Below are 23,549 nucleotides of genomic sequence, written 5' to 3'. Positions count from 1 at the left end.
ATTGTAAATCCTTGTATTCTGTCTCAGGACTAACACTGGCTTGAGTCACACGGGCTGAGTGAAATCAGTGCAATTGTTAGTTTAGCTTTGTCAGTGCTTTCCAATTTTTTGTTAATATAGTCACAGGCTTACTGGAATTTGTGACTTCTAGCTGGGCTGTCCCTTACGGCAGAATTCTCCTGTGATTCTGCTAAATAAACCTTCCAGCGGGAGCTACCTACCCAGTCTGTTTCTACCTGTGGCCTCACTGAGTCTTAGAGCTGTTTCCCAGAGGTGAACAAGGCTGAAATCTGGTTTCTTTTACATCCATGTTGAGTCGTAATGATATGTGATCTGGTGTTGGCAAGTCCTGTAGCTGATCACTGGGGTGTAGTTCTGAACATAGTGAGCACAGGGTCTCTTGAGCAGCTAAAATATGTTCCTCATTAAAGCTCTTGATGAGCATTGTGCTTAAGTTGCATTTGTGAAAGTGAGCTGTCAGATGGTATTTGTTAATTTTTACAAAAGCTGTCTATTTTTCTTTCTTTGTGAGGTCACCTCAATCTCCACTCTCATCAAATGGCGCCCCAAGCTGCAATAAGCAGTGGATTAGTGTGGGAGGGTTATGGCTTTATTGTGAGTCTGGGTGACTGTATGAATGTGAATTATAGTCATGGCTTTCAGTTCTTCAGGGGGATAAACAGTGGTACCAATAATCCTAAACTTGCTTTCTAACTCTTGTTTTACTCTACAGAAAAGAAAGTGGGAAAACAGTCAATTAATAAAAGCTAGCTCCATAAAAGTTAGTCATAAAATTTTTCTTTTTATTGAAAATGGTCTCCACATGGGGAGAGTGGGAGATGTGCAAATGATGCTGTCAGGAGCTGTATCGTGTCTTGCTGCAAAGAGCCTTGATTTCAGTCTTTTATCTAAATGACTGTATGAGATAGAAGGGGAATGTTAATTGTTTCTCAGGTTGATGTCTTTACATAAAAAAATGCCAACATGTGCAGGATTGCTTGAAATGTTCTTCCTAGTGCTGCTTGACCGAGCTTGTTGACAATCTACACTCGAAAGGCCTGCTCAGCCCAGTTTCAAGTCTTAATTTTTTCCACCATTTCTTCCTGTTACCTTGTTAACTCTTTTCTCCTAATTCCTTTTACCTTATCTCTTTTCTCCTAATCCCTCCTTCCTTGCATCCCTCATTCTCCAAATGCACTAGCATTGCTTTTCTATCAAGTGCCTGTTTTCTCTTTTGCTTTGAACAAGTCCTTTTTGTTTCACAAAACAATACTGACATACAGGACAAACTCCATTGCTGAAGGTGCTGTGAGTTGTAAGCTGAAATCTGCTCTAAATTCAGGAGCTCTTAAGAATGGGGGAAGACTGTAATGAAACACCTGTTTGCTGACTTAGAAATTACAGGTGTTTTGAGTTCTTGTAATTCCTGACACTTTAAAGCAGGTGGCACAGTAGTTCTGGAGCTTTTTCTGCCTGTCCCTCTTCTCTGTGCCTGGGATGTGCAGGTACAGAGGCTCACAGGTTGGATCACTAGCTCTGGCTACTTCCTAGGATTTGTGAGCTGCCACTTGAAAGCAATACTGGAATAGAAACCACATGATCATAGCTTCAATAGGAGCTCTGATGGCTGCTGAGAGATGTGTTGCTTTCTTACAAGTCTCAGATGAGGTCTTTTACTCTGTGATTTTTATTTCTTTTTTTCCAAGTAGGTTGTGTATCTTCGTGAGCAATGGCCCCCTTTTTACGGATATCTTTCAACTCGTTTGAGCTGGGACCTGTGCAGAACCAAGGAGAACAACTGCAGCCTTTCTGTGCTATCAAGATGAAGGAAGCTTTGCTTACAGGTGAGGTTACAAATGGGGATGCTTTCCTGAATAAGTTTTTGAGAAATACTGTAATCCTCCTTAATCTGTGAATGGCGGTGAGTCCTGCTCTTTCTGTCATGCCAGGTACTTCAATGTGAGCTTTTCTTTTGGAATTGGAGAAATAACAATGGCTGTTGTCTCTACCCCCACCTTAAAACAAGGCTTCTTTATTAGTACACAGGAGAGAGGTGTAGTAGGGGTGCCATGAAGAGGGAGCTGGACTGCAGCAGGTTTGAGAGACCTGTCCTCAAGCAGAGAGCAGCAAATGATCTTTATTGGCTTGGAGCATAGGTAATGGTGAGAGGTGCAGTTTGTTATTGTTGTAGTAACTGAGGCACTTTGGCAGAATTGTTTGCTTGAAATGACTCGTACCTGAAGTCCTCTTAGCCCAGAAACACAGAATAAGCTGTGCTGGAAGGGACCCTCAATGATCATTGAGTCCAGCTCCTGGCCCTGCATGGGACCATCCCCAAAACTCACGCCCTGTGCCTGAGAGTGCTGTTCAAATGTCCTTGAGCTCTGTCAGCCTTGGGGATGTGCCCATTCCCTGTTCAGTGCCCCACCACTCTCTGGGGGAAGAACCTTTTTCTAAAGGTTCTAAACCTTTTCTAAAGGTTTTTTTCTAAAATATCCAACCTAAACCTGCCCTGACACAACTTCAAGTCATTCCTCAGGTCCTGTAACTGGGCCCCAGTGAGCAGAGATCAGTGCCTGCCCCTCCTGTTCCCCTCACAAGGAAGTTGTAACTGTAATGAGGTCTCCCCTCAGTCTTCTCCTCTCCAACTGAACAGACCAAGTGACTCACCAGGCCCTCAGCCTTCAAAGACCTCATCTTTACAGAAACTGGTCCAAAAGTTTATAGTATTTTGTGACATTTGGCTAGAATACATCACTGTAGCCAAACAGGATGAGAGGGAATTGCTGTATTGGGCTCGACTGCAGCTCTCTAGTCCTGCATTATGGCTCTAGGGACTCACAAAACATCAAAGAATGCAGAAAAGTGTGAATTTTCTTCTTCCTCACAATGCGATTGGTCTTTTCCCTTATTGCTGAGGGCAAAAGCTGCATTTAAACTTTAAATTTAAATAAATAAAGGCATGGTGCCTTTTCCAGAAAGTGTTGTCATCCAGCAAGTGTACTAAGCTCCAAAGAAGCAGTTTCCTAGTCTGCTGGGAGAACCTCTGAAGAAATGGTGTTGAAGGTGTTGCATCTGCCAGAATATGTGGAGAAATGAAAGTAATCTAAATAAATGCACTGGTTTTTTCCCAGCCATTTGCTTTTGAAAAGTAGAATTGTTCCAGTATTTCCCAGTCTTTGCTTCCATCTGTCTTTGACGTACTAAGAAAAGGGGGAGGAGTGGGCACTACTTGGAGAGGTGAGTGATTGGTGTAATCAGGAAAATAATCTGATGCTCCTGTTGTCAGTTTAACAAGATGTGGAACAGCTTTTTCTTGGATTTGAATGCTGAAACATGATCAAGGAAAAGTTTATTGTATAGGAAGAAGAAAATCCTCGTGTTTAATGATTAGGCATTGAGCCAATTTGCAAACATGTGACATGTTTTGAAGTCAGGAGTGTGAGCAGAGAAGCCAAGGAGGCCTGAGCACAGCAGAGGCAGGAACAGTGTTCTTGAAGGCTGTTCTTTGCTGACACTTAAGTGTTCATTTGCAGACAAGGATTATGATCCATGACAAATCTTGATTACTGTGATTTTAATTACAAAAGCAGCATGGGCAGGCTGGAAGCTGTTGCCAGTAATTCAGACATCTTCTTTGTTTTATGTAGGGTAAAAATGTGTGTAGTGACTAATCAAAGCAGATATTACTTGGGACGTGAGAATAGGGAGGAGAGAGTCCTGTGGAGACTGAAATCATTCTTTCCTCCTCTAAGAATCTTGCAAAGAGTATTAGCAACTCTTCTACAAACTGCTGCTGTTTCTGCAAACCCTAAATTACTGTCAGAGGTTCTGCAAATAAGCAGCTTCTCCTACTGCCAAGGATGCCTCCTGAACTGTGCCTTTTTGATGAAGGGGGTCTGCCTTTAGTAATCCAAAAAGCAGGCCAGTGTAAAAGCCTTGCTGTGCAGGCAGCCTGCTTTTTATCCCCCTCCTTGCCTTTACTGTCTGTCCTAACAATCTCTAAATAAATGTGTGAATGTGGCACTTGGGGACATGGTTTAATGGTGGCCTTGGCAGTGCTGGGTTAATGGTTGGACTTGATCTTAAAGGTCTTTTTTCAACCTAAACAATTCTGTGATTCTGTGACAATATTTTCAAAATTTTTTCGTAGAACAGGGCTCTGGAATTACGTTTGTATGGTGAAGGGCTTGAGTTTTCTATCTGCAGAGTTCCCCAAATTCAAGAGAAAAGCTGCTGACTGAGTAGAGGAGGGATGCTCAAGTTTGGTTTGCAATGGAGAGGTCCTCAGGTGGCCATTTCTGAGCATTTTGGAATGTCCTTTGGCAAGTGGCTCAGGGCTGTGTCCAAGCTGTAACTCCCAGTGCTGCCTTTGGCAGGCATTCCCTAACAAAGCAGTGCAAGGACACCATTCCCTGTGCTTGTTTGCAGAGCTCAGCACAGCTGAGTGGAGTGCATCCAGCACACTCTTAATGAATGAACACTGACTTTGCCTTGAATTTCCAGGAAGATTTAAAAATATTAAGTATCTAACAGACCACACCTCGGCTTCCTGGGGAAGGGTCTAACTATTTAATCTGCTTTACTACTGCCTTGATATCCTAACAGCAAATGGATCATTCAGAGCTGGAGGGGCACTTAGAAAGCACTTCTATTGCAAAAAAAATTATCTTGATAAGTAGCAGAAATTGTGTAGAATGTAGAATATTACATTCAGTTACCTGGGCACAAATGGAGAGTAATTGGCTTGGCAGCAAATCAGAAGAAAACTGGGAGGTGACACTGTGTGCCAGAGTCACAGGGAAGAGCTGGCTATGGTTTCTTAGGAGGCACCATCATTTTGGATGTATTGATGGGACTTAGAGACCCAGCTCTAGAAAAATGCCAAAGCTGCTCGTAGCCTGTGCAGTCACTGGCTGTTTTCTGTGCCTGAGATATGACAGGAAGAAATTAGTTCAATGGGTAGTGAGACAGACTGAAGCTGTGTGTTAGAATCATAGAATACCAGGCTGGAATGGACTTCAAGGATCATCCAGCCTTTCTTGGCAAAAGGAAAAAAATCCATCTACTAAGAATAGTGAAGCACTGTAAAACTCCTAACAAAAGAGTGTGCTGAGATGCTCTGAAATGAAACCAAAGAAAAAAGAAGGGGGAAAAAAAAAAGAAAGACATTTTTTGAGGTAATTTTAGCTTTTTTGTTATTCCTTAACTACACAAGGTCTGCATGTACTACAGAGGACAGATAAGGCCCTGAAATACCCTTTAGAAAGTAGCAGTCATGGTAGAGTACAATGCCAAGAAGAGTGACTTATGAATACAAGTGAAATGTTGGGATAACTTGGAAGTAGATTAATGAAATGTGAAGCCTTTCATCTCAGGCACTGGTTTCAATTTAAACTGGGTCAGTGTAAGGTTTATCTTAATTTATCTTACAGCAGTAGGTATTCACTATGATCAGATGACACTTCATGGAGATTTATACCAGAATGGAGCCATGTCAAGTTCCTTGTCAGGTTGTGACTGACTAAACCAGCTTATGAATTCCACATCAGGGTTTGTCCCTCCTGCTCTCTGGCTCCATGTTAACTCCTTCACTGCCTTTGCATGTTCATCAGGGTGGGCTTTGCCTTCCATGTCGTGAACTTTTGAACTGAGTATTTAAACCTTGTTCCAACAACAGTAAAAGAAGCAGTAAGTCTCCTTTTAGTTTCAGTACAAGCATTCCCTCTTTTATTTTGTTGAGTTTAAGTACTAGATCTATATTCATTTTACAGTTTCTGTCCTTTTTTTTTTTTTGTGGCTTTCAGAGAGAGGGAAAACTCTGGTTCAGAAGAAACCCACCATGTATCCCGAATGGAAATCGACTTTTGATGCCCACATTTACGAGGGCCGGGTGATCCAGATTGTGCTGATGAAAGCAGCAGAAGAGCCACTGTCTGAAGTGACTGTGGGTGTGTCACTGCTGGCAGAACGGTGCAAGAAGGGCAATGGCAAAGCAGAGTTCTGGGTAAGGAAAAAGATTAATTTCTCAATATTGCCAACCTGGCTTTGTTTCTTTCAAGCTGAATGAATGCCTTGTGCCTTGTAGGTTTGCAGATTTTCCTAGGTCAGTAGAATCTCTCTAGTTTGTATTCATCTGGTACACTTGGGGTTTTTTTCACACCTTAACTTGATTTCTAAGACAAGAACAATTATTCAGAAGAGTAAAAACTAACAGTGATCAGTTTTAGCCAGTTCAGTCGTCTCAAATCCTCTGCTTATTATCCATAGAACAGGTACCACACTGACATCATCAGTGTTAATCTTTCTCCGTACAACCTGTCATGACTTGGACAGAGCATCATGGCCATCAGAGAGACCACTTAGCCTAGCCTACAAGGTTATTTTTGTGTGTGGAGTGACAGCCTGGCATCAGTAGCTGTAACTGAGGTCTTGGCCTTCTGCAAACTTTGTTGGGCAAATGTTCTGAGTGCCAGAGATTGCCGTAGAGATGAACTCATTCATTATCCCAGTAGAATGATGGGATTTGCTGGGTTATGTTCATGGGTGTATCTAATGTAACTGTGGTTTGGTCTTGTTTGGGGATTGGATTTTTCATCCCAAGTTGTATTTAGTTGTAACCCAAGGGTACTTTGCTCTGTGCTGAAGTGAAGATTGAGTCACTCTTACATGGTTAAAAGTTTCTTATCTTTTATGAAGGCAGCAGTTTAAGAATTAGTGGCTACTTTTCTGAGCACAGGAACTGACCTCAGCTGTTGGCTTAAAAAGCACTTTTTTTTTTTGCTGGTCTGTAGAATTTGCCACAGAAACCATGTGTAATGGTTTTGAGGAGGAAAGGAAAACAAATTTTGAGTATATGACTTTTTTTCATTGCCAGCAACAGCATTTGATATCACTATGGTTTGTACTCTCAATAAACATATAAAGGATTGTATAGACTTTTTCTTTTAGAGCTGGGTTCCTGTGCAGATTGAGTTTATGAACAGTAAAAACAGAAGCCAACAAACTTCTTTGCAGAAACGGGAAAGGGACGTGGACAAACAATGTGAACTCTGACCATGCTGAACTCCTGGGGACGCATCAAAGCAATGCAGCACACGAGTAAAAGCAAGAGAATAAAAGCCCCTGACTCAGCTGCAATAGTGAGATATGAAAGAGGATTGTAATCAAATAGTTATTGAATAGTCTACTTTGATACCCTAGAAAGAGCTGTTTAAATTCCTGAGAGATGCAGTCATCCACACACTTCACTGTTGCTATCTTTCTTTCCACAGCTTGACCTTCAACCTCAGGGGAAGGTGCTGATGGCTGTGCAGTATTTTTTGGAAGATGCAGGTAATGTCAACTGTTTACTTTCAGTCACTTATGTGAAAAAAGGTTTTTTGCAGAACACAGGATGCAGCATACAAAAAAAATCACCTGGTGATAAAATGAGTAGAATGTTATTAATTTTATTAATTTGCTAATTTTTTTTTATTTTTGTTATGTGGACTCATGGCTGGATTTGTTCATGTCTAAATGCTGTTGCATTTAGGCACTTTTGGATCTTTAATATGTCTGCCCTCATGTTTTGATGGGATAGAAAATATAATATCTGTTCCTTTTTAGGGGCAAAGAAGTTGAATCTGTTGCTCTAGGTTATGTGGGAAACTTTTTTTGTGGATTGGTGAAGTGAGTCTGAGTTTCCTGGGATTCAGACATCCTATTCACTAATCACAGAAACTGATTGTAGGAATAAGTGAATGGTTTAGTGTTAAAATGCAAATCTGGTCAATGATCTGATGTACCAGTTCAAAAAGTGAGCAGCCTGTCTGTGTCAGAAATCTACACAGGCTGTTTGGAAATGAGCTAGGAGGGAAGCTTCAAGTACAATGATAAAACCAAGAATTTTGGCATGGATTTGTGTATCTGGGGAGTCCTTTCCTAAGGGAAATGCTGTACACTTCACAACTTGCTTAGCTTGTAGTTAAGGCTTTCCCATACTAGAAGTCAGGAAACCATTATTTCTTGGGAATAATATTGTAATTATAATATAACTGGTCTGCCAGATTAGCCTATCAGTCTTTTATAAGGTTTAATAGTATGTGTTTATAAATAACTGAAAAGAGTAAGCAGGAAGTTTTGAAGCATGGGTGGGGTATTTTCCCCCACAGACATTTTATAGAGGGAGCACAGTTCTGAGCTCTAGAACAAGTTCATTGTGAAGGTACCCTACATTTTTGTACTGAAGATGGAATGTGATGTGCATAGGTTACATTTCAGAGGTGATGTTTCATCTTTGTGATGGCAAAAAACACAGCCTATATGCTTGTTATTTTGGTCCCTAGGAAAAGTTAACTCTTTAAAGCAAAATTTTAAAAAATACTGTCACTTTAAAGAGTCTGTAAGGGAGAGCTTTCCTCAGGTTTGCATTTAAACTGGTGTGAGCCATTGTATTAGAAAATATTTATCTTGGTCTTTGTCATAGTTTCCTGTGCAAAGCTGTTTCATGGGGTAGTGGTATTATGATCATATCTATTTAATGAGCTATACAGAAATCCGTTTCTCTTGGATACCCAGGAATTTCTCAAGCAAACCTGTATAAACCCAATTTCTGTATTTTCAGTTGTTTATTTAATGAGGCTGAAGCTTATTTCCTCCTCTCCACACAGACATGTGGAAAAGTAGAGATGGCATAAGTGAAAACCTTCCATAATTTATTATTAGCTGTTAGTAGGAAGGTAATAAACTTGTGTGCTGAAAGTACTACATTAGTTTTATTTAGTAATCAAAATAATTTAAAAATAGATGCTATGATCTTGCAGTTCTTTTCATTGCCTTTATTAGGGATTGCAGATGGTGGTGGATGAAGCCTAAATACCAAACAGATCATTAAGTCATGCATTTATATTCTAACTGGCAAGTTAATATTCACATCTTAATGCACTTTCTTGACCTTCTACTTTGCAGTGACTTCCTATTTACCTTCTGCTTTGTATGAAATTAGTCACAGATACATTTTTGGTAACTAAACCACAGAAGTGATGGAAATTGCCTTTCAAGACATTTATACATTTTGTGAAGGAAACTCACTCAATCTGATATTTTCATGTGAAATATTTTGTGAAGGAAACTCACTCAATCTGATATTTTCATGTGAACGCTGCAAATATCAATCCATTTTAACAAACTACTCCTCCTCAAGGTTGTACACCTCCCTTATGCCAGTGTGTGATACTGCTAAATAGGCAAACACTGATTTTTGGCTCATCCTTGCAGTGCTGTGAATGTTCTCTCTAGGTAAATCAGCACTTAGCAGTGTGAGAGCAGAGAGGTTTGCTGGTGCATTGCAAGGATGTTTGTATTAACCTCCATTCCCCACACTGCTGAAACCCTCAGTTAATAGCTGAAAGCTCAGACCGTTCACATTCCTTCCTATGCACTTGTCATTTTGTTTTCCCTCTGACCTGCCTTGCCCTGCAGAACTCTGTGGTAGCTGTGTTTCTGAAATACTAAAAAAGGCCTGTTCTGAAACTGGTATTTCAGTCGTTCCCTGGTTTATTCAAAGGTATTGCTGCCATTTGTATCTTTGAGTTATAGGTGCTACCTTTTGTTTGAAAATCTCCAGGCACTTCACAAAAGTGACTAATTCCTTCTTTGGCTTGTTTTGCAAACTGAAGCTGCTGTTTTTCAAACCTTTCTTCTAAGTAGCAAACACTCTGCCACCTTCAGAGAAAACTGCTTTCTTCTGCTTTGATGGTGCAGAGCAGTATTGGGAAATAAGACTGTTATTGCTCCATTAACAGGTACATTGTTAGAGAGAAAAAAAAAATCACAGAATAAGATGGTATTTAAGGTTTTTCCATGGTAGACTACACTGAGACTTTTCATTTGAATATTCTTGTTCCAGATTGAGGCCTGGCCAGTTGATTTAGGGCTACATATGAAAAGTCTTACCAAACGTAGAGGTTTTTTTTCTTTCTAGACCCTGTAAAACGGGGACTGCAGAGCTGTTAGAGCTGTCAAAGAACTTTTTTGTCTTCTGTCCTGTGATTTGAATATGAGCTTGTGCTGGAAATTCAAAAGCTTCTCTCTTGGTGTGTGAAATGTGAGAACAGGGTGTTAACCTCAATTTTCATTTTGAAATTGTTTTCCTTCTACCTCTCCTTCTCTCATTGTAGTATTGAAACTAGGTTATAATTCTGTAAAGCAGCTTTAGTTTTAATAGGTGGGAGTTGCAATACGTGTAATGCTTTGCTTGATCTTTGTTTATTCAAATGTGGTTAATGATGACCTCAAGTAAGAAAAGGCAGAACCTCGCTCTCCTGAGTGTCTTGTGCAGTGTTAGCAGCTTTGGGAGTGTGTTAGTTGGTTTGAATTGTGAATTCTGAATTGCTGTTTTGCTGGTTACAGCTTCCTGCAGAAAGGGATAGTGAATTTTTTCCTTAAAATGCCATTAGAAGTACCAGAAGGTGAGTGATTTGCATGTCAACTTTTGATATCTCAACTGTCTGACTTCCAGGAGAGGGACATGAACCAGAGAGCTGCATATATTTTGAATATGTTGTTCTGTGTGTTGAAATGAGTGTTGGGGAAGCATAAGACATCAGCATTTTTCTGAGTTATCTGTGAAAAATAATAGGTTAAATCACAGATTTGCCATTTCAATCTGTCTATTGTATGGGCCTAAAGTGAGATTTGAAGAAAGTATCTCTATGGATGAGGAGTGTTGTGGAAGGATGGTCACATTTTTAATAAATAATTGTGATGAGGGCTGAAAAGCCAGAAATGGGCCTTACAGTTGTACGTGGGGATGTTGGTATGATTTAATCATTGAACTGAGAAAATGCTGCAAATGTGGAGGTTATTCACAATGGCACCTCGCATCTGCTTTCATCTGCACCTAGAAGTGCAATTGCATGAATTTAATAAAAATCTGCAGGCTTTATCTCTGATTTTTCTCTAGGAAAGTCAGGCAGTTGCAGTTGTAGTGATTTCATAGACACCAGGTTGGTGTGGCTGTGGTTCCCAAGGTAGTTAATGTGTTGTGTGGAGCAGAGAAAATCTGATACTCAGTTCAGTAAAAGTTTGATTCAGATGCTGTATCTTTAAAAGTTGGTTTTACTGTGCAATTTGAAAAAGAAAGAAAACCTATTTTCCAGTTTATTCCTGGTTTTATCACCACAAATGAGAATACCAGAGGTCTCTGCAGAAGCATTTACCAAACACTGAGCTGTAAAACAAGAGCTCTGTACGCTGAGCACGGGCACTGCAGCTCTGGGTGGGTGGGAGCACTACAAAGGCTGGTGTGTGTTTGGTTTGGGGTTTTTTTAAATCCTGAATTAAAAAGCAGTGCTTGTTAAAGCTGATGTTTTGTTTTACACTTTTCTACAAGACCACTGGTGTCAGTAATGCCTAGCAAAGGTTAGGTCAGTACATACTGAAGTAGCTGCAGAGCAGCCCCTCTGTCAGAGCAGCAGTAGGTGCTGGCTCAGGAGCCAAGGCAGGACTTCATCCTTGATTTGTTCAAGGCCAGGCTGGACAGGGCTCTGAGCAACCTGGTCTAGTGGAAGTTATCCCTGCCTGTGGCAGGACATTGGAACTAAGTGCTCTGACCCAGACCTGTGATCCTCTTTAGAGGGGCAGCACAAAGACCAAAATGATTTAACATAGCAAGTTCATGTCACAGAACTGTAGGCTTTTGGGAAACTTCTATTTCTGTAAATGGTTTCTTGGGCTTTTTGGGTTTGGTTGGGTTGGTTTTTTTAGCAGATGATCTTTAAAGCAATCTTCTCCAGGACCAGGTTAAAGAGCAGTTTGCCTCTGAGACAGTTCGTTCTGGGAAAGTCTCCTTTGTAAGGAACAAGCTTTCCCTTTCAATGATTGCTGTGAGAGATTAATATTTTTCTTGACCTGAAGGTGCAGTTAACTTTCTAACAAAGCCAAGTGCAAGGCTGCAGAACAGCAGAAGGAGACAGACACTGAACAGAAATGTTAGTGGGGTTTGTAATTTATAATAGTTTCAGGCAAATCTCAGCCTGAGCAACCAGCTCAGAAAATTCCTTTCCTGTCCCTGTTTGAAGTGAAGTCCTGGTTCCCAGTCTCTGACAGTAGCACTGTTATCTTTCCTCTGTTCACAAACAGCACCATGAAATGAGCAGGTTAAAATGAAAAATGAACTCTGAAGATGGTAAATATTTTTTCAATGCTTTCTTTTAAAAAAACTAGCAGGGTTATCCTGAGGTTGTTTTCTTTTGTCCTTGGACTTTTGAGGTTCAGTTGAGACAATGTGACATCTCACCTTGAGGTTTATTACAGCTCAGCAGAGCCCTGGCAATATTATTTTAGTAAATGTTTTCCAGGCAATGGGTTGGGTGTTGTTAGTGGCTGTGGGGACTGTGAAATGTTCAGCAGGACGGGCACTGCAGCTGAGCAGTGAATACAGGGGTGTGTTTAGAGCAGTCTGGAGAGCTGCACTGTCCATTCACAGCCCTGCTTAATGGTTTCTTCATGAAAGGACAGCACAGAGGAGTTCTGGGGGCTTGTGTCAGATCAGCTGCAAGTTTTGAGAAGGGACCTTGAAATACATGAATATGTCAGTGACAAATATTAACCACAGCTCTCACTAGAGGAAATGGATTATGTTTAATGGTGTGTGCTGGCTCCAAAATGATTAATGTCACGTCCATGCTGCAGAGGTCACCTGGATCCTAGTTGCTGATTCAGCTGTTTTGTACATGCTCTTTCTGACCATGTGCTGGTTCATGACAGGCATTTCATTTATGGGAATCCTGGCTTGCTTGGAGGGGGAAGCAAAGTTTTTCCCTTTGTTTCTCTCTCCCCCCCCCCCCCATCTCCACCCTTCATCCATACAGTTGTGAAAGTTACTTCCCTGCAATTGTTGATTTCCCTGCATCTTTGAAATTAAGCCTTTATTCTTCAGTTAACTCCAGGGTTGGCTGAGCTGCTTTAAATTTTTCTGGAGCAGTACACATTAAAAGCAATTTACACATTAAAGATAACTTGTTAAACGTGCCCATAGTAAATTGAAATTACACTGTAATTTCAGAGCCACCTCATTCCAGATGAACTTGAGTCACAGCTGCTCTCCAAACCCCTCTGCTGCTTCTGAACCAGACAAAAATGTTTTCAGCTCTACTTTGTTATATCAGTTGGTTTTCGCAAAGGCATCTAACAGGGCAGCTGGTGTTGTAAAGACTCTGTGTTCTCACATGCAGATTTTGAGGTTTTGCTGTGCTCAAGCATTCTTCCCCATTGAAGTATACTTAATGAAAATGTGCAAAGAAAAAAAAAGAAGAAAAAACCCAAAGCAATTCGTTTATATAATTACCCTCTCAAAGAACTAAATGCGAGTCTCACACATTTCTCTTAAGTTTGATATCAGGGCTTCAGACAGGGAGGAAACACCAGTGTTTCCCATATCTTGATCAAGTTTTGTCAGAGACTTCTGCACGAAGTATCAACAATACTAAATTGCTCCAAGTATTTCAGCATGAGGTGTCCTCTTCACCCGTTTTTTCCTCACTAAACACTTAGCTTGCTGTTGTTATGGACTTTAGAAAGGTTTTTGTTTGTTAATTTGCTGCATCTCAGGTGATCTCCTCAGAATACTGCCATAAAGCAAAGGGCCTTTCTCTGCTTTGTTGCTGTTACTGATTAAATCTCCCTTACAAAGACATCCTCTTGGTGCAGCAAACAATATGAAGTATTGCTGCCTCTCAACCACCTTGTTTCCCTTGCACCACACAAGTGTTGTTTCTCTGCAGCGTTTGGGGAGCAGTGGGTGAGGTCTGTGTATTTGCTGAGGAGGATTAAACAAAGAGATAGCGCTGTTTGCAGACTGCCACAAGCTGAAGTGCAGCAGCTGATGAGTTTGTGTTGGGGGAACTCAGTAGCCTGTTTGAACAACGAAAACGAATCCTGTTCCTGGAGGGGCAGAGGTAACTCAGGGGCTGTCAGAGTGCACACTGGGAGGTCCTTTCAGGGGCTGTCAGGATGGGTTTTTCTCTGAACCAGGGGGCCAGTTCCTCAGAAAAGTACATTAATACCTAGTGGCAGAACCGGAGACCTTTTTTGAACTTTCTTTTCTCACTAATATGCTTAATCTTTCCTTAGCCTCTGAGCTGATGTAGTTTCTTTTCTAAGAGTACATGGTGCTGCAGTGTGACTGCTGGAGGCTGTGACAGATAAATTCATTTAGGACACTCAGAATGTTCACGTGACAGATTGTATTCCAGGTTCAGCAGTCTGCTGGAATAGCAGTGGTGGCAGCCAGCTAAAAAAAATGACAAGAACCAGGTGCATCTAGCAGCCAAAAAACCAGAGCTCCTGGGTAACTTCATAGTAAGCTCAGACATTGCAGCGAGTGTGACTCGGCAAAGGAAACAAATCTGCTTCTGTCAGTGCTACAATCAAGGCTCCCACTGATAATGGTAAAAGGCAGCAATGCAACAGAGCAAATTTTTAAAAGCTGTTATACTGACAATGGGAAAAATGCTCTTCTGACTTTTTCCTTACTCCACTGCTGTGGAAATTCCCAGCCTGCAAAGAGCAAGCTCCTGTTGAAGCTTTGCAGCACTTTGGACATGTGAACCATGTCCACATTTCTTCCAGGCTGGGACCCACAAGCTGCTGGCCAGAGCTGATGGAGTTAGTGGCTGATCAGCTCCTTATTGCTGGCTCAAGCCTTTATCTTTCCCTGCTGGATGGGATTGTGCCTCAACAGCTCCTTTCAATTGACAAGAAATGTGTTCTAGGGTTAAATCACCACTTACCCCGTTTCTTGATACACCTGCATTGGGTTACCTCTGCTACAAACCCCTATGACTCTAAAAATGCCTAATTAAGACTAAATAGTCTGAGTTTGTATCTCAGTTTTGCAGCCACAAATACTCACTTTTGTAAAAGAAAACTCAGAAGCTTCCTTGGAAATGAGTGAAAACAACCATAACCTCTAATGAGGACCTGTATGAGCCACTTGGACTTGGAGCCTGAGAATTTGTTTGTTGTTTTATTTCTTGCCTTAATGCTACGTGTAGTTTCTATGTGATTCAGTATTAGATGCTACAGTAGATGGGAGCAGGTAGCATTATTATAATACTGAATAATCTGACTCCATGGGGGCTAGAAGGGGAGAGGAATGAGACTGAGACTTGTGGACAGATAAAACATGGGTGTTAGGAGACAGCAAAATGGAAATTTCTAATTGAAAATCTCATTTGTCCTTGCTGCTTAATGATCCTGGAGGCTGGCAGAAAGCCACCTTCCAGTAGGATGGTCCTGTGGTCACCCAGAAGGTCCTGCAGCAATTCATCTGAGTTTCTACTGTAGTCCTGGTTCAGGAGGGCAGGCAGAGCAGCAGCATGGGAAGGCTTTGCTGACCCTCCTGCTTCCAATAAAAAGTTTCTTTGTCTTAAACATAAATCACATATCATAAATCGTGTATTTATTTTTTTTCAAGAAAAAAATGGTTGTCACTTCTCTAGCAAAACTGTGCTCCATCCCTGCTTTTTGCTCTCAGTTCATCAGCTGAAGGCTTTTTCTGCGTGGGCAGGAGCGGGAAGCGCTTGCACAGGGACACCTTGGGAAGCAGTGTGTGCTCCTGTAGCACCCCTGCTGGACTGAAAGTCTGCCGAGTGCAGGTGTAAAATGAACAGAAACACGAGTCTGAAACAGAAAAACAAGATGAACATTTGGGAGAAGTGATTATTAACCTTTGTAATACCTGGAAGTATTAAAAGTGTGTTTTCTTGTCTCCCCCTCAGACTGCAGACAGTCGATGAAGGAAGAGGAGGGGACAGTAACTATCAACAGGAGAGGGGCTATCAAGCAAGCCAAAATCCACTACATCAAAAACCATGAATTTATTGCCACCTTCTTTGGACAACCTACATTTTGCTCTGTCTGCAGAGACTTTGTCTGGTAAGAAGGAAAATCTAAGCTTCCCCACTTTCAAGAGCCAAATAACTGCAAAATTCGCTTCGGGTATACTCAGACAAAACGTGACAAATAAATTTGTGTGTTGAGGAATTGAGGTTATATACTCATTAAATGCATTTTTATACCTAAGAACTATAGTTGTCTTTCACATTGAAAAATAAAAAAATGTATGAAAAATGAAAAATAGAGCTTGAACATTTTTGCCACTGAAGTAATAGACAGAAATTCCATCAGCCTCAAGTGATATCTGGTCTGTGATCATCAGCAGCTCTGTCACAGGAGAATGAGATGGGTGGGTCTGAGACTAAAGACCCACAGAGAGCCAGAAGTTGGATCCCTTGGGTAGTAAGGCTGTTTTTGTCCTAAGTCAGGCTGGGAGGATTTCCCATGTGATTAAAACATTGTCATTTCTAGGTTTTTCTCCTAATTTGCTGGTCTATCAAAACACAAGAGTTTATCTTCTAAACCCTGCTTTCCTAAGACAGAGAATTCTGATTAGCAGAATTTTGACCAGCTTATTAATTGGTTGGTTGACATAGTAAAAATAAAATAAAAACCAGCTACCTTTTATTCCAGAAAATTTATTGATTTCCTTTTTTATAATTTGTTTTTCAGGGGACTCAACAAGCAGGGATACAAATGTAGACGTAAGTTGATTTTCTATTTTGTTTTACTTTTTTCTTATGCTGCTTTCCATGTGAATCTGGAGATCTAATAGTTACTCTTGAAAAAAATCTGTAAATTTGCATGGCACAATGCATCATCACTATGGTTAGCAGTAGATGTTAAATATCAATTTTGCACAATAACCAAAGGAATCTGACTATGATTCCTACCTGAGGTTTTAGTATCAAGATGTAGACTTGGCTCTTCTTCTCAGAAGTCTGTAATGCTATTGAAAAGTTGCACTCATTTATGGCAGCAGTTTTTTGTGAAACATTTTCTAAAATGAATTACAACTATTGAGGGTTTTTACAGCTGAATTGAAAATCACTTTTGACTTAGCATAGATCTGTGCATTATTCTAAGCAGGGAGGACCTATCAAAAGGTAAAACTCAAAAGTGTAGTATTGTCCTGTTAGCAAATGCTGGGGGCATTGCTTAATGGAAGCTGGTTTACTTTAGAAATAAAGTTTATGGTAAAAGAAAAGGGGTGGGGGAATCAGCTTAAAAAAGATTATTATCTTGATAGAAAGTAAGCTTTTGGTGGATATAGTATAATGCAAAAGGAGTATGATTTTCACATTCTGCTGTTAAATGCAAACACCTCATCCCATGTGCTTATTATATGAAGAAATCCTTTTTTTTCTTGTGCATGTCTTGAAGAATGCAATGCTGCTATTCATAAGAAATGCATTGATAAAATCATTGGGAGGTGTACTGGTACTGCAGCCAACAGCAGGGACACAATGGTAAGAGCTGGAACAATATATTTAGAGTGTAATTATGTAATTAAACGTTGCTGAACTAACAAAACCTTGTACAGAAGCTGCCAGCTCCGTTTGGGAGATGCTTGGCTGTACAACCCAAGGTTCTGTCTTTGCTTTGTGCAAACTGTAACAAGCAGTGGGCAAAGCTCTGTGAGGGGTGGGTGGTGTGTGATGGGCAGATCCATTTCCTGCTGGATGAGGGAGCTGAGATGAAATTGTTGTGGTTGTGCTCAGTTCCAGAAGGAGCGGTTCAACATCGACATGCCCCACCGCTTCAGAGTCTACAACTACATGAGCCCCACCTTCTGTGACCACTGTGGCAGCCTGCTCTGGGGGCTGGTCAGGCAAGGGCTCAAGTGTGAAGGTGAGGAGGAGGAGGGCTCTGGCAGCTCTCTGTGCTTTTCCAGTGTTCCCCCCACTGGAGACTGCGGTTGCTGCACACTGTGTCTGGTGTAGGGTGGGATTCATCTCGTCCATATGGGCTGAAAAAGCTTTTGTACTAAAGAGAGACAGAGGCACTGGGCTTGTGGGACAGCTCAGCCAAGGTGAGCTGCTGAAGGAGTCAGGAGACACCCCAGAGGTGTAATCTTGAGTATTATTGAAATTACTACTTTGGGAATAGCTGAAATTTGGAGACTGACTCAACATAGCACCTAAAAGTGTGTTCAAAGCATTTACTGTAAACCTTGCTTTTATAATTCTCCCACAAAAAGGCAAGATGATTCTTTATTGTCAGTGATTTGGAGAATAAAGTAATGATGAGTGGAGCTTTTTCCTTGTGACACATTTTTTAGCCTTCATTGTGTTAAAGGATAAAGACAGGTCCATGTCCAGTCAGTCTTAAAAAAGGTTTCTGACTGCACAGAAAACAGCAGTTTGTTGTAATGTCAGTATTTTCCTGATCCTTACATTTCTTTTAGAATGTGGGATGAATGTGCATCATAAATGCCAGAAGAAGGTGGCAAACTTATGTGGAATAAACCAGAAGTTGCTAGCTGAAGCTTTAAATCAAGTTAGCCAGGTAAGCTTTATTGCCATTTGTCAGGTAATTATTTGTTTTCAGAGCACTTTGGGGTTTTCACTTCATCTTCTCTGCATCACTTTTATGGGGAACTGTGTTTGGAAAAGAGGAAAGGCAAACAGCTTTTTCTTTTTTAATTTGAACTTATAGAGACTGACAAAGATATGCCTGAAACTGAAATAGGGGAAGGGGTGTATCACTCAAAGACTTTTTAAAAGGGTGTGTGGTTTCCTGAAATCCAATTTTGTTCTTCTGTGGTGCCAAGATTATTCCGTCCTTTTCTGTTTAATGGATTAATCAGTGGCATAATAATGCTGAAATCTGTTTTTACATGCTTCAACTTTAAAATTCCACTTGAATGATAAAATTAAGTGAATAAGGAGAAATATACCACATTTTCTCGATTTTTATTCTTCTGATGCAAATATACACACACACAGAGAAAACCCCTCTGGCATTAATCCTGGCCCCATAGCTTGCCTTGTTCATCTCCTGCTGCAGCATGATTCTTTTGTGGTCAGCTTCTGCAAATAAAGATTCAGACACACAAGCTCTGAAATAAAACAGGAAAATATCTCACAAAAGCCAGCAGTGCTTCCTCTGAGATGTGTATTCCTAAGCTTTCACAGGATATTTACTTTGAAAACAGTGAGAGCTGTTGCACCAGCTCTTTCATGACACTGGAGCTCAATCTTTTCATTACTGAAATTTGATCTCAGGGATCTTCCATATGTTTCCCTGTGCTAAAGACAGATGTCACATCAAGATATGACTTCAGCATATCCAGGATAACAGTGATTCCCATCTCCTCTTTCACATGAACACACATGCAAGGGGACATTTTCCCACAGGTTAAATTCTTCCCACTGTGGATTCAAACCATTATCCCTTTAATAATTTTGTGGTGAACAATACAACATAGACTGTTCAGGAATTTCAGTGATTTATTTTCTTGCAGTGAAGGAAGTAAAGCAAATGGCTGATGTGAAGCTGTGAAGAAGGTGACTAAATAGTCTATGAACCAGACTTCTTGAGAAAAGATATTTACTGGGAGTTAAAAGTTTATGCTACCATCATGTTAAATTTAAAGCTATTACTCTATTTCTAAAGTAACAGTGCTAATATAATTTCAAATGTTCCCCTTCTCCTCAGAAATCTACACGAAGGTCTGATTCTAGATCTGTAGAAAGTGTTGGTATTTATCAGGATTTTGATAAGAAACATAAAGCTCCAGGAGGAGACACAACAGGTGAGAAAACAGACAATGTTTCAATACAGCCACTTACCTACCAGACAATTTAAGTAGTTATTCATTCTTGCCTTGTGTTAAGACAATTTTTTTTAGTAAGTGCTGTCAAAAAAAGCAGCATGTATTTCATTTTACCATCTCCTGGCCACACAAAAAGCTTACACAGGAGTTGCCTCTTATGCTTAGGTTCACCAGTAATTCCAGCAGCAGATGCATTGAAATATACTATGTTAGTACCTAATTCTTACCCAGGGCTCTGAGTCCTGCAGTGTTCCTGCATCCACTGAACTTTCCCCTCCATGTTTTGCTCAGCAGATAACAGTGAGTACGATAAGCTCTGGGAGGGACGCACAGCCGAGACAGTGTCGAGAATTGCAAGGAGAAAATTCAACATAGACAGCTTTGTCTTCCACAAAGTGCTGGGGAAAGGAAGCTTTGGAAAGGTATGTGACACACTGAGAGCTTAAGGTGTCTGCCTCACTTGGTCTCTGCAATGTGATGAGCTATTTCCTTTAACCAGAAAGGTCTCACAGCTTCTTAGGTCAGTAATCATATGACAGAATTTTATATAGACATCTTTGTCAAAGACGCTAGAAATTCATCAGCTGGATCTTGTCTAAACCCAAAGGTGATGCATCATGCACAGCAGTTTGTCAGTGTTTAGTATCGAGGCAGAGGAACTGCCCTTTAATGCACACAGTACAGACATGGAGCTTTTAGTTCTGTTCCCTCCAAACAGAAACAGCCTCACAATGCCCCAGTGCAATGGCAGGGGGCTGAGAGAGCAGTGTGACCTCCACAGGCTCTGTCCACTGCTGGCTCTGGAGCTACAGCTCTAGTGACAGAACAGGCTTTGCATGGCTGCTGTTTGTACGCTCACAAGACATTGACAGAAAAACTGCTGAGCCTGTGGTATGTGGTCCTTGAGCCCCATCTCCTCATCTCAGTGTCCAGCAGCTTCACCTTCCCAAATCTCCCTCACCTTTCCCATTTAGATGTGGTTTTTTGAATTGTCAGTGCACCTGCTGTGAACACCTTTGGCTTTCCTGCACTGATACATCAGCACCAGTCTTTCCTACGTGTGCTGTACTCTGACCTTTTATTTTTTGGAGGTTCTGCTTGCCGAGCTGAAAGGGAAGAACGAATTCTTTGCTATCAAAGCTCTGAAAAAGGACGTGGTGCTAATTGATGATGATGTGGAATGTACCATGGTGGAAAAGAGGGTCCTTGCTCTTGCCTGGGAAAATCCATTTCTCACACATCTTTACTGCACCTTCCAGACAAAGGTAAGAAAAAGTCAAGTGGTGACAGCAACACAACAGACTGAGCCTTTTAATGGATGCTGATACCAGCAGTCAAATGACAGTAATTTAGTGATGCAAGAATTAAATGTCCTTTTCCTGTGCTCTGTGCAATAATTCAGGGACCTTGTGGAAAGTAAATATGAGTATGACCAAACATATCTTGATAAGGACAGAATAAAGTCAGAAAAACATCTATGCAGCCTGGAATAAGAAGGAGTTGGATTTAAGTCCTTGATCTGAGCTTTACCCTCGGTGAGGGGGAAAAAAGGATGACTGTCACACGTAGAAATCAGGAAGTCTTATTTAAGTGTGTATTAAATCTAGAAACCCACAGAATACAAGATCAGATATTTTTATTTACAAGACCACGCTGCTCAACTCTGTAGGAGCCTCACAGGGGTGCATGAAACAGAGAAATCCTTCAGGAGAAGAGGGGAGTGGCTGCTTGGTCCCCTGGAGGCACATTGTTACTTCATTTATGGTTGGAATAGCATCAGTAATTGTTCCATTCCCTGGTTGTTTGCTAAAGGATCATTTGTTCTTCGTTATGGAGTTCCTGAACGGGGGAGACCTGATGTTCCACATACAAGACAAGGGGCGTTTCGACCTCTACAGAGCAACGTGAGTCCTCAACCCTTCATTCCCCAACTCCAGGAATGATTTTGGTCTCTGGGTTCATGGCTTCTAGTTCTGTGCCCCTCCTTATCTGCAGTCAAGTTTCAGTTATCAGGAGGACTGATAATTGAAAGGATGTTTCTAGGCACTGGTTGAATACAATGAAGAAGTTCACCTAATGATGTGTGGAGTTGGGCTTTCCTAATTTACATAGCAGAGTGATGTTTTACTTGATGGGAGGCTTGTACCTAGAGGTGCAAAATAAACTGCAACACGAGCCAGCACTGAAAAGCAAAAGGTACAGCTTCAGTGTACTTTAGGACGGTATTTTGATGAAAAAAATTGGAAAACAGCATGGGGGAAAAAAATTCAATGCTTATTTACTACTATTGCTAAATTGACATGATAGTACAAAAAACCCGTGCATTCCATGAGATGCTAATTCCATGGGTAAGCACTTTGTTTAGCAAGGGCACTTGTGTCAGTTATCTCTGACTTAAATGTTTAGCTCTGGTGATCTTTAAAAGATGCAAAAATATTGTGTTATTGTTACTTTAGCTATCATTTTTAGCTTGAGGTCAGTTTTCTCTTCTCCCACCCAAATCCACAGCAGTTTTAATGGCATCATTGAAGGGGTGGCATGTAAACCTTAAAAAGTAAGAGTGCAGGGTACTGGACCTATCTGTAAACCCCAGGAAAATGGCTTCTGTTAGTGGCACTGCACTAAGGAATGCTGACTGGATGGGACCAGAACAAGAAGTCTGGCATCAATAGCAGCCAGTTGTGTAGGTCAGCTCCCTTCCCACTCTGTCCAGCAAAAATCTGGATAAAGGCCCTCCAGCTTACCTGCATCCCAGCAAGCATCTGTGCATCTGGCATCCTCTCCTGGTATATTCTGTGCCTATTTGTTTTGGACCAACATTCATCTGCTATACAGAAGTGGAATAGTTTTGTGTTTTTCCAATTTTAAAAAAATCAATACTTTTTGGGGAAGAGGGAAGCATTCTTTTAGATTTTCCTTCATGTCCCCTAGATTAACACCTCTTTATTTTGAGGAGAGTGCCCCTGAAGTGATGCCACTTTTCAATCTGTCTGTTGTGACCAGGCAGGTGCAGAGGGGAGAGACAGGTGAGGCCCAGTTCTAACCTTGCCATTGGTGCCCAGTCACTCCTGCAGAAATCCTTGAGGGCTGAGCTCCCAGTAGCTTTTAAAAGGCATGTGCATATCACTAAGCCCACACAAAGACTGTTATTAAAGAGGAGGAAAGGGATGGTGTTCCCTGAGGGAAGTGGATGCAACCTTACAGCAATTGCTGCGTGTCCCCTCTGCTGTTTGGTGTTGGACACTGCCGATGTGTGGTGAAGGGATTGACTTGCAGGTTAGAGCATCTGGCTGCCTAAACACGGGTATGGTGGGATTTAAAGATGTGTACAGTGCTTCTCACTCCATGAAAAGATGCCCACAGCATTATTTTGGTTACTTGCATTGACTGTGTTGTAACTGAGTGAAGATTAAAAGATGCTTTGGTCTTTTCAGGTTTTACGGAGCTGAAATTTTATGTGGGCTCCAGTTTCTTCACAGCAAAGGCATTATTTATAGGTGAGTACCAGGCAGCTCCAGGCTGGGACCTGGTAACTGTCTTAGCACTTCATGCATCTTTGAATTCCTGATTGATGTAACAAGCACAAGCTGTCTGTCAGAGATCTGCTGTAGTTCCAAGGCCATTAACATGCCTGAGATGAATCTCTATTTATGTGGTTTTTCCTTGGCAACTGGAATGATGGAATGGTATTTGTGTTACACAAAACCAGTTTTGTTTCAGTTATTTTCAAACACTGCCTTCAAATCATGAGCCTGTTTAGTCTGGAGGTGAGGCAGAGGGTCCTTGAGGATATCAGTTCCCACTGGTCCTGAGCAAACCACCGAGGTGAAAGGTGCCTGCTTTTGCCTTCTGGTCAAAGCACAATATTGATGCTTCTGCTTGAAGCATC

General features: G+C 41.2%; 1 protein-coding gene across 7 annotated transcripts in view; it reads left to right on the top strand.

Annotated features, from left to right (window-relative positions):
• Nucleotides 1-23,549, top strand: part of PRKCD (protein kinase C delta) — a 60,762-nt gene that overhangs the window by 33,126 nt on the left and 4,087 nt on the right. For 2 of the 7 annotated variants that reach the window (XM_069027803.1, XM_069027806.1), the window contains exons 2-14: nt 1,710-1,844; nt 5,808-6,007; nt 7,275-7,335; nt 15,765-15,921; nt 16,555-16,586; nt 17,266-17,351; nt 17,604-17,733; nt 18,290-18,390; nt 19,543-19,639; nt 19,952-20,082; nt 20,752-20,925; nt 21,473-21,564; nt 23,095-23,157. In XM_069027803.1, coding sequence (XP_068883904.1) covers nt 1,730-1,844; nt 5,808-6,007; nt 7,275-7,335; nt 15,765-15,921; nt 16,555-16,586; nt 17,266-17,351; nt 17,604-17,733; nt 18,290-18,390; nt 19,543-19,639; nt 19,952-20,082; nt 20,752-20,925; nt 21,473-21,564; nt 23,095-23,157 — 1,439 coding nt within the window. In that variant the 5' untranslated portion in view covers nt 1,710-1,729. Of the gene's footprint in view, nt 1-1,438; nt 1,522-1,709; nt 1,845-5,807; nt 6,008-7,274; nt 7,336-10,338; nt 10,452-14,383; nt 14,433-15,764; nt 15,922-16,554; nt 16,587-17,265; nt 17,352-17,603; nt 17,734-18,289; nt 18,391-19,542; nt 19,640-19,951; nt 20,083-20,751; nt 20,926-21,472; nt 21,565-23,094; nt 23,158-23,549 lie in introns of those variants that run through there. The other 5 variants (XM_069027804.1, XM_069027805.1, XM_069027807.1 and 2 more) reach the window with 5 other exon arrangements.

The sequence above is a fragment of the Aphelocoma coerulescens genome, chromosome 12 (assembly GCF_041296385.1).
Source record: "Aphelocoma coerulescens isolate FSJ_1873_10779 chromosome 12, UR_Acoe_1.0, whole genome shotgun sequence".
NCBI lineage: Eukaryota > Metazoa > Chordata > Aves > Passeriformes > Corvidae > Aphelocoma > Aphelocoma coerulescens.
Note: the sequence above shows the minus strand (reverse complement) of the source record. Positions and strands in the feature narration are given on the sequence as shown.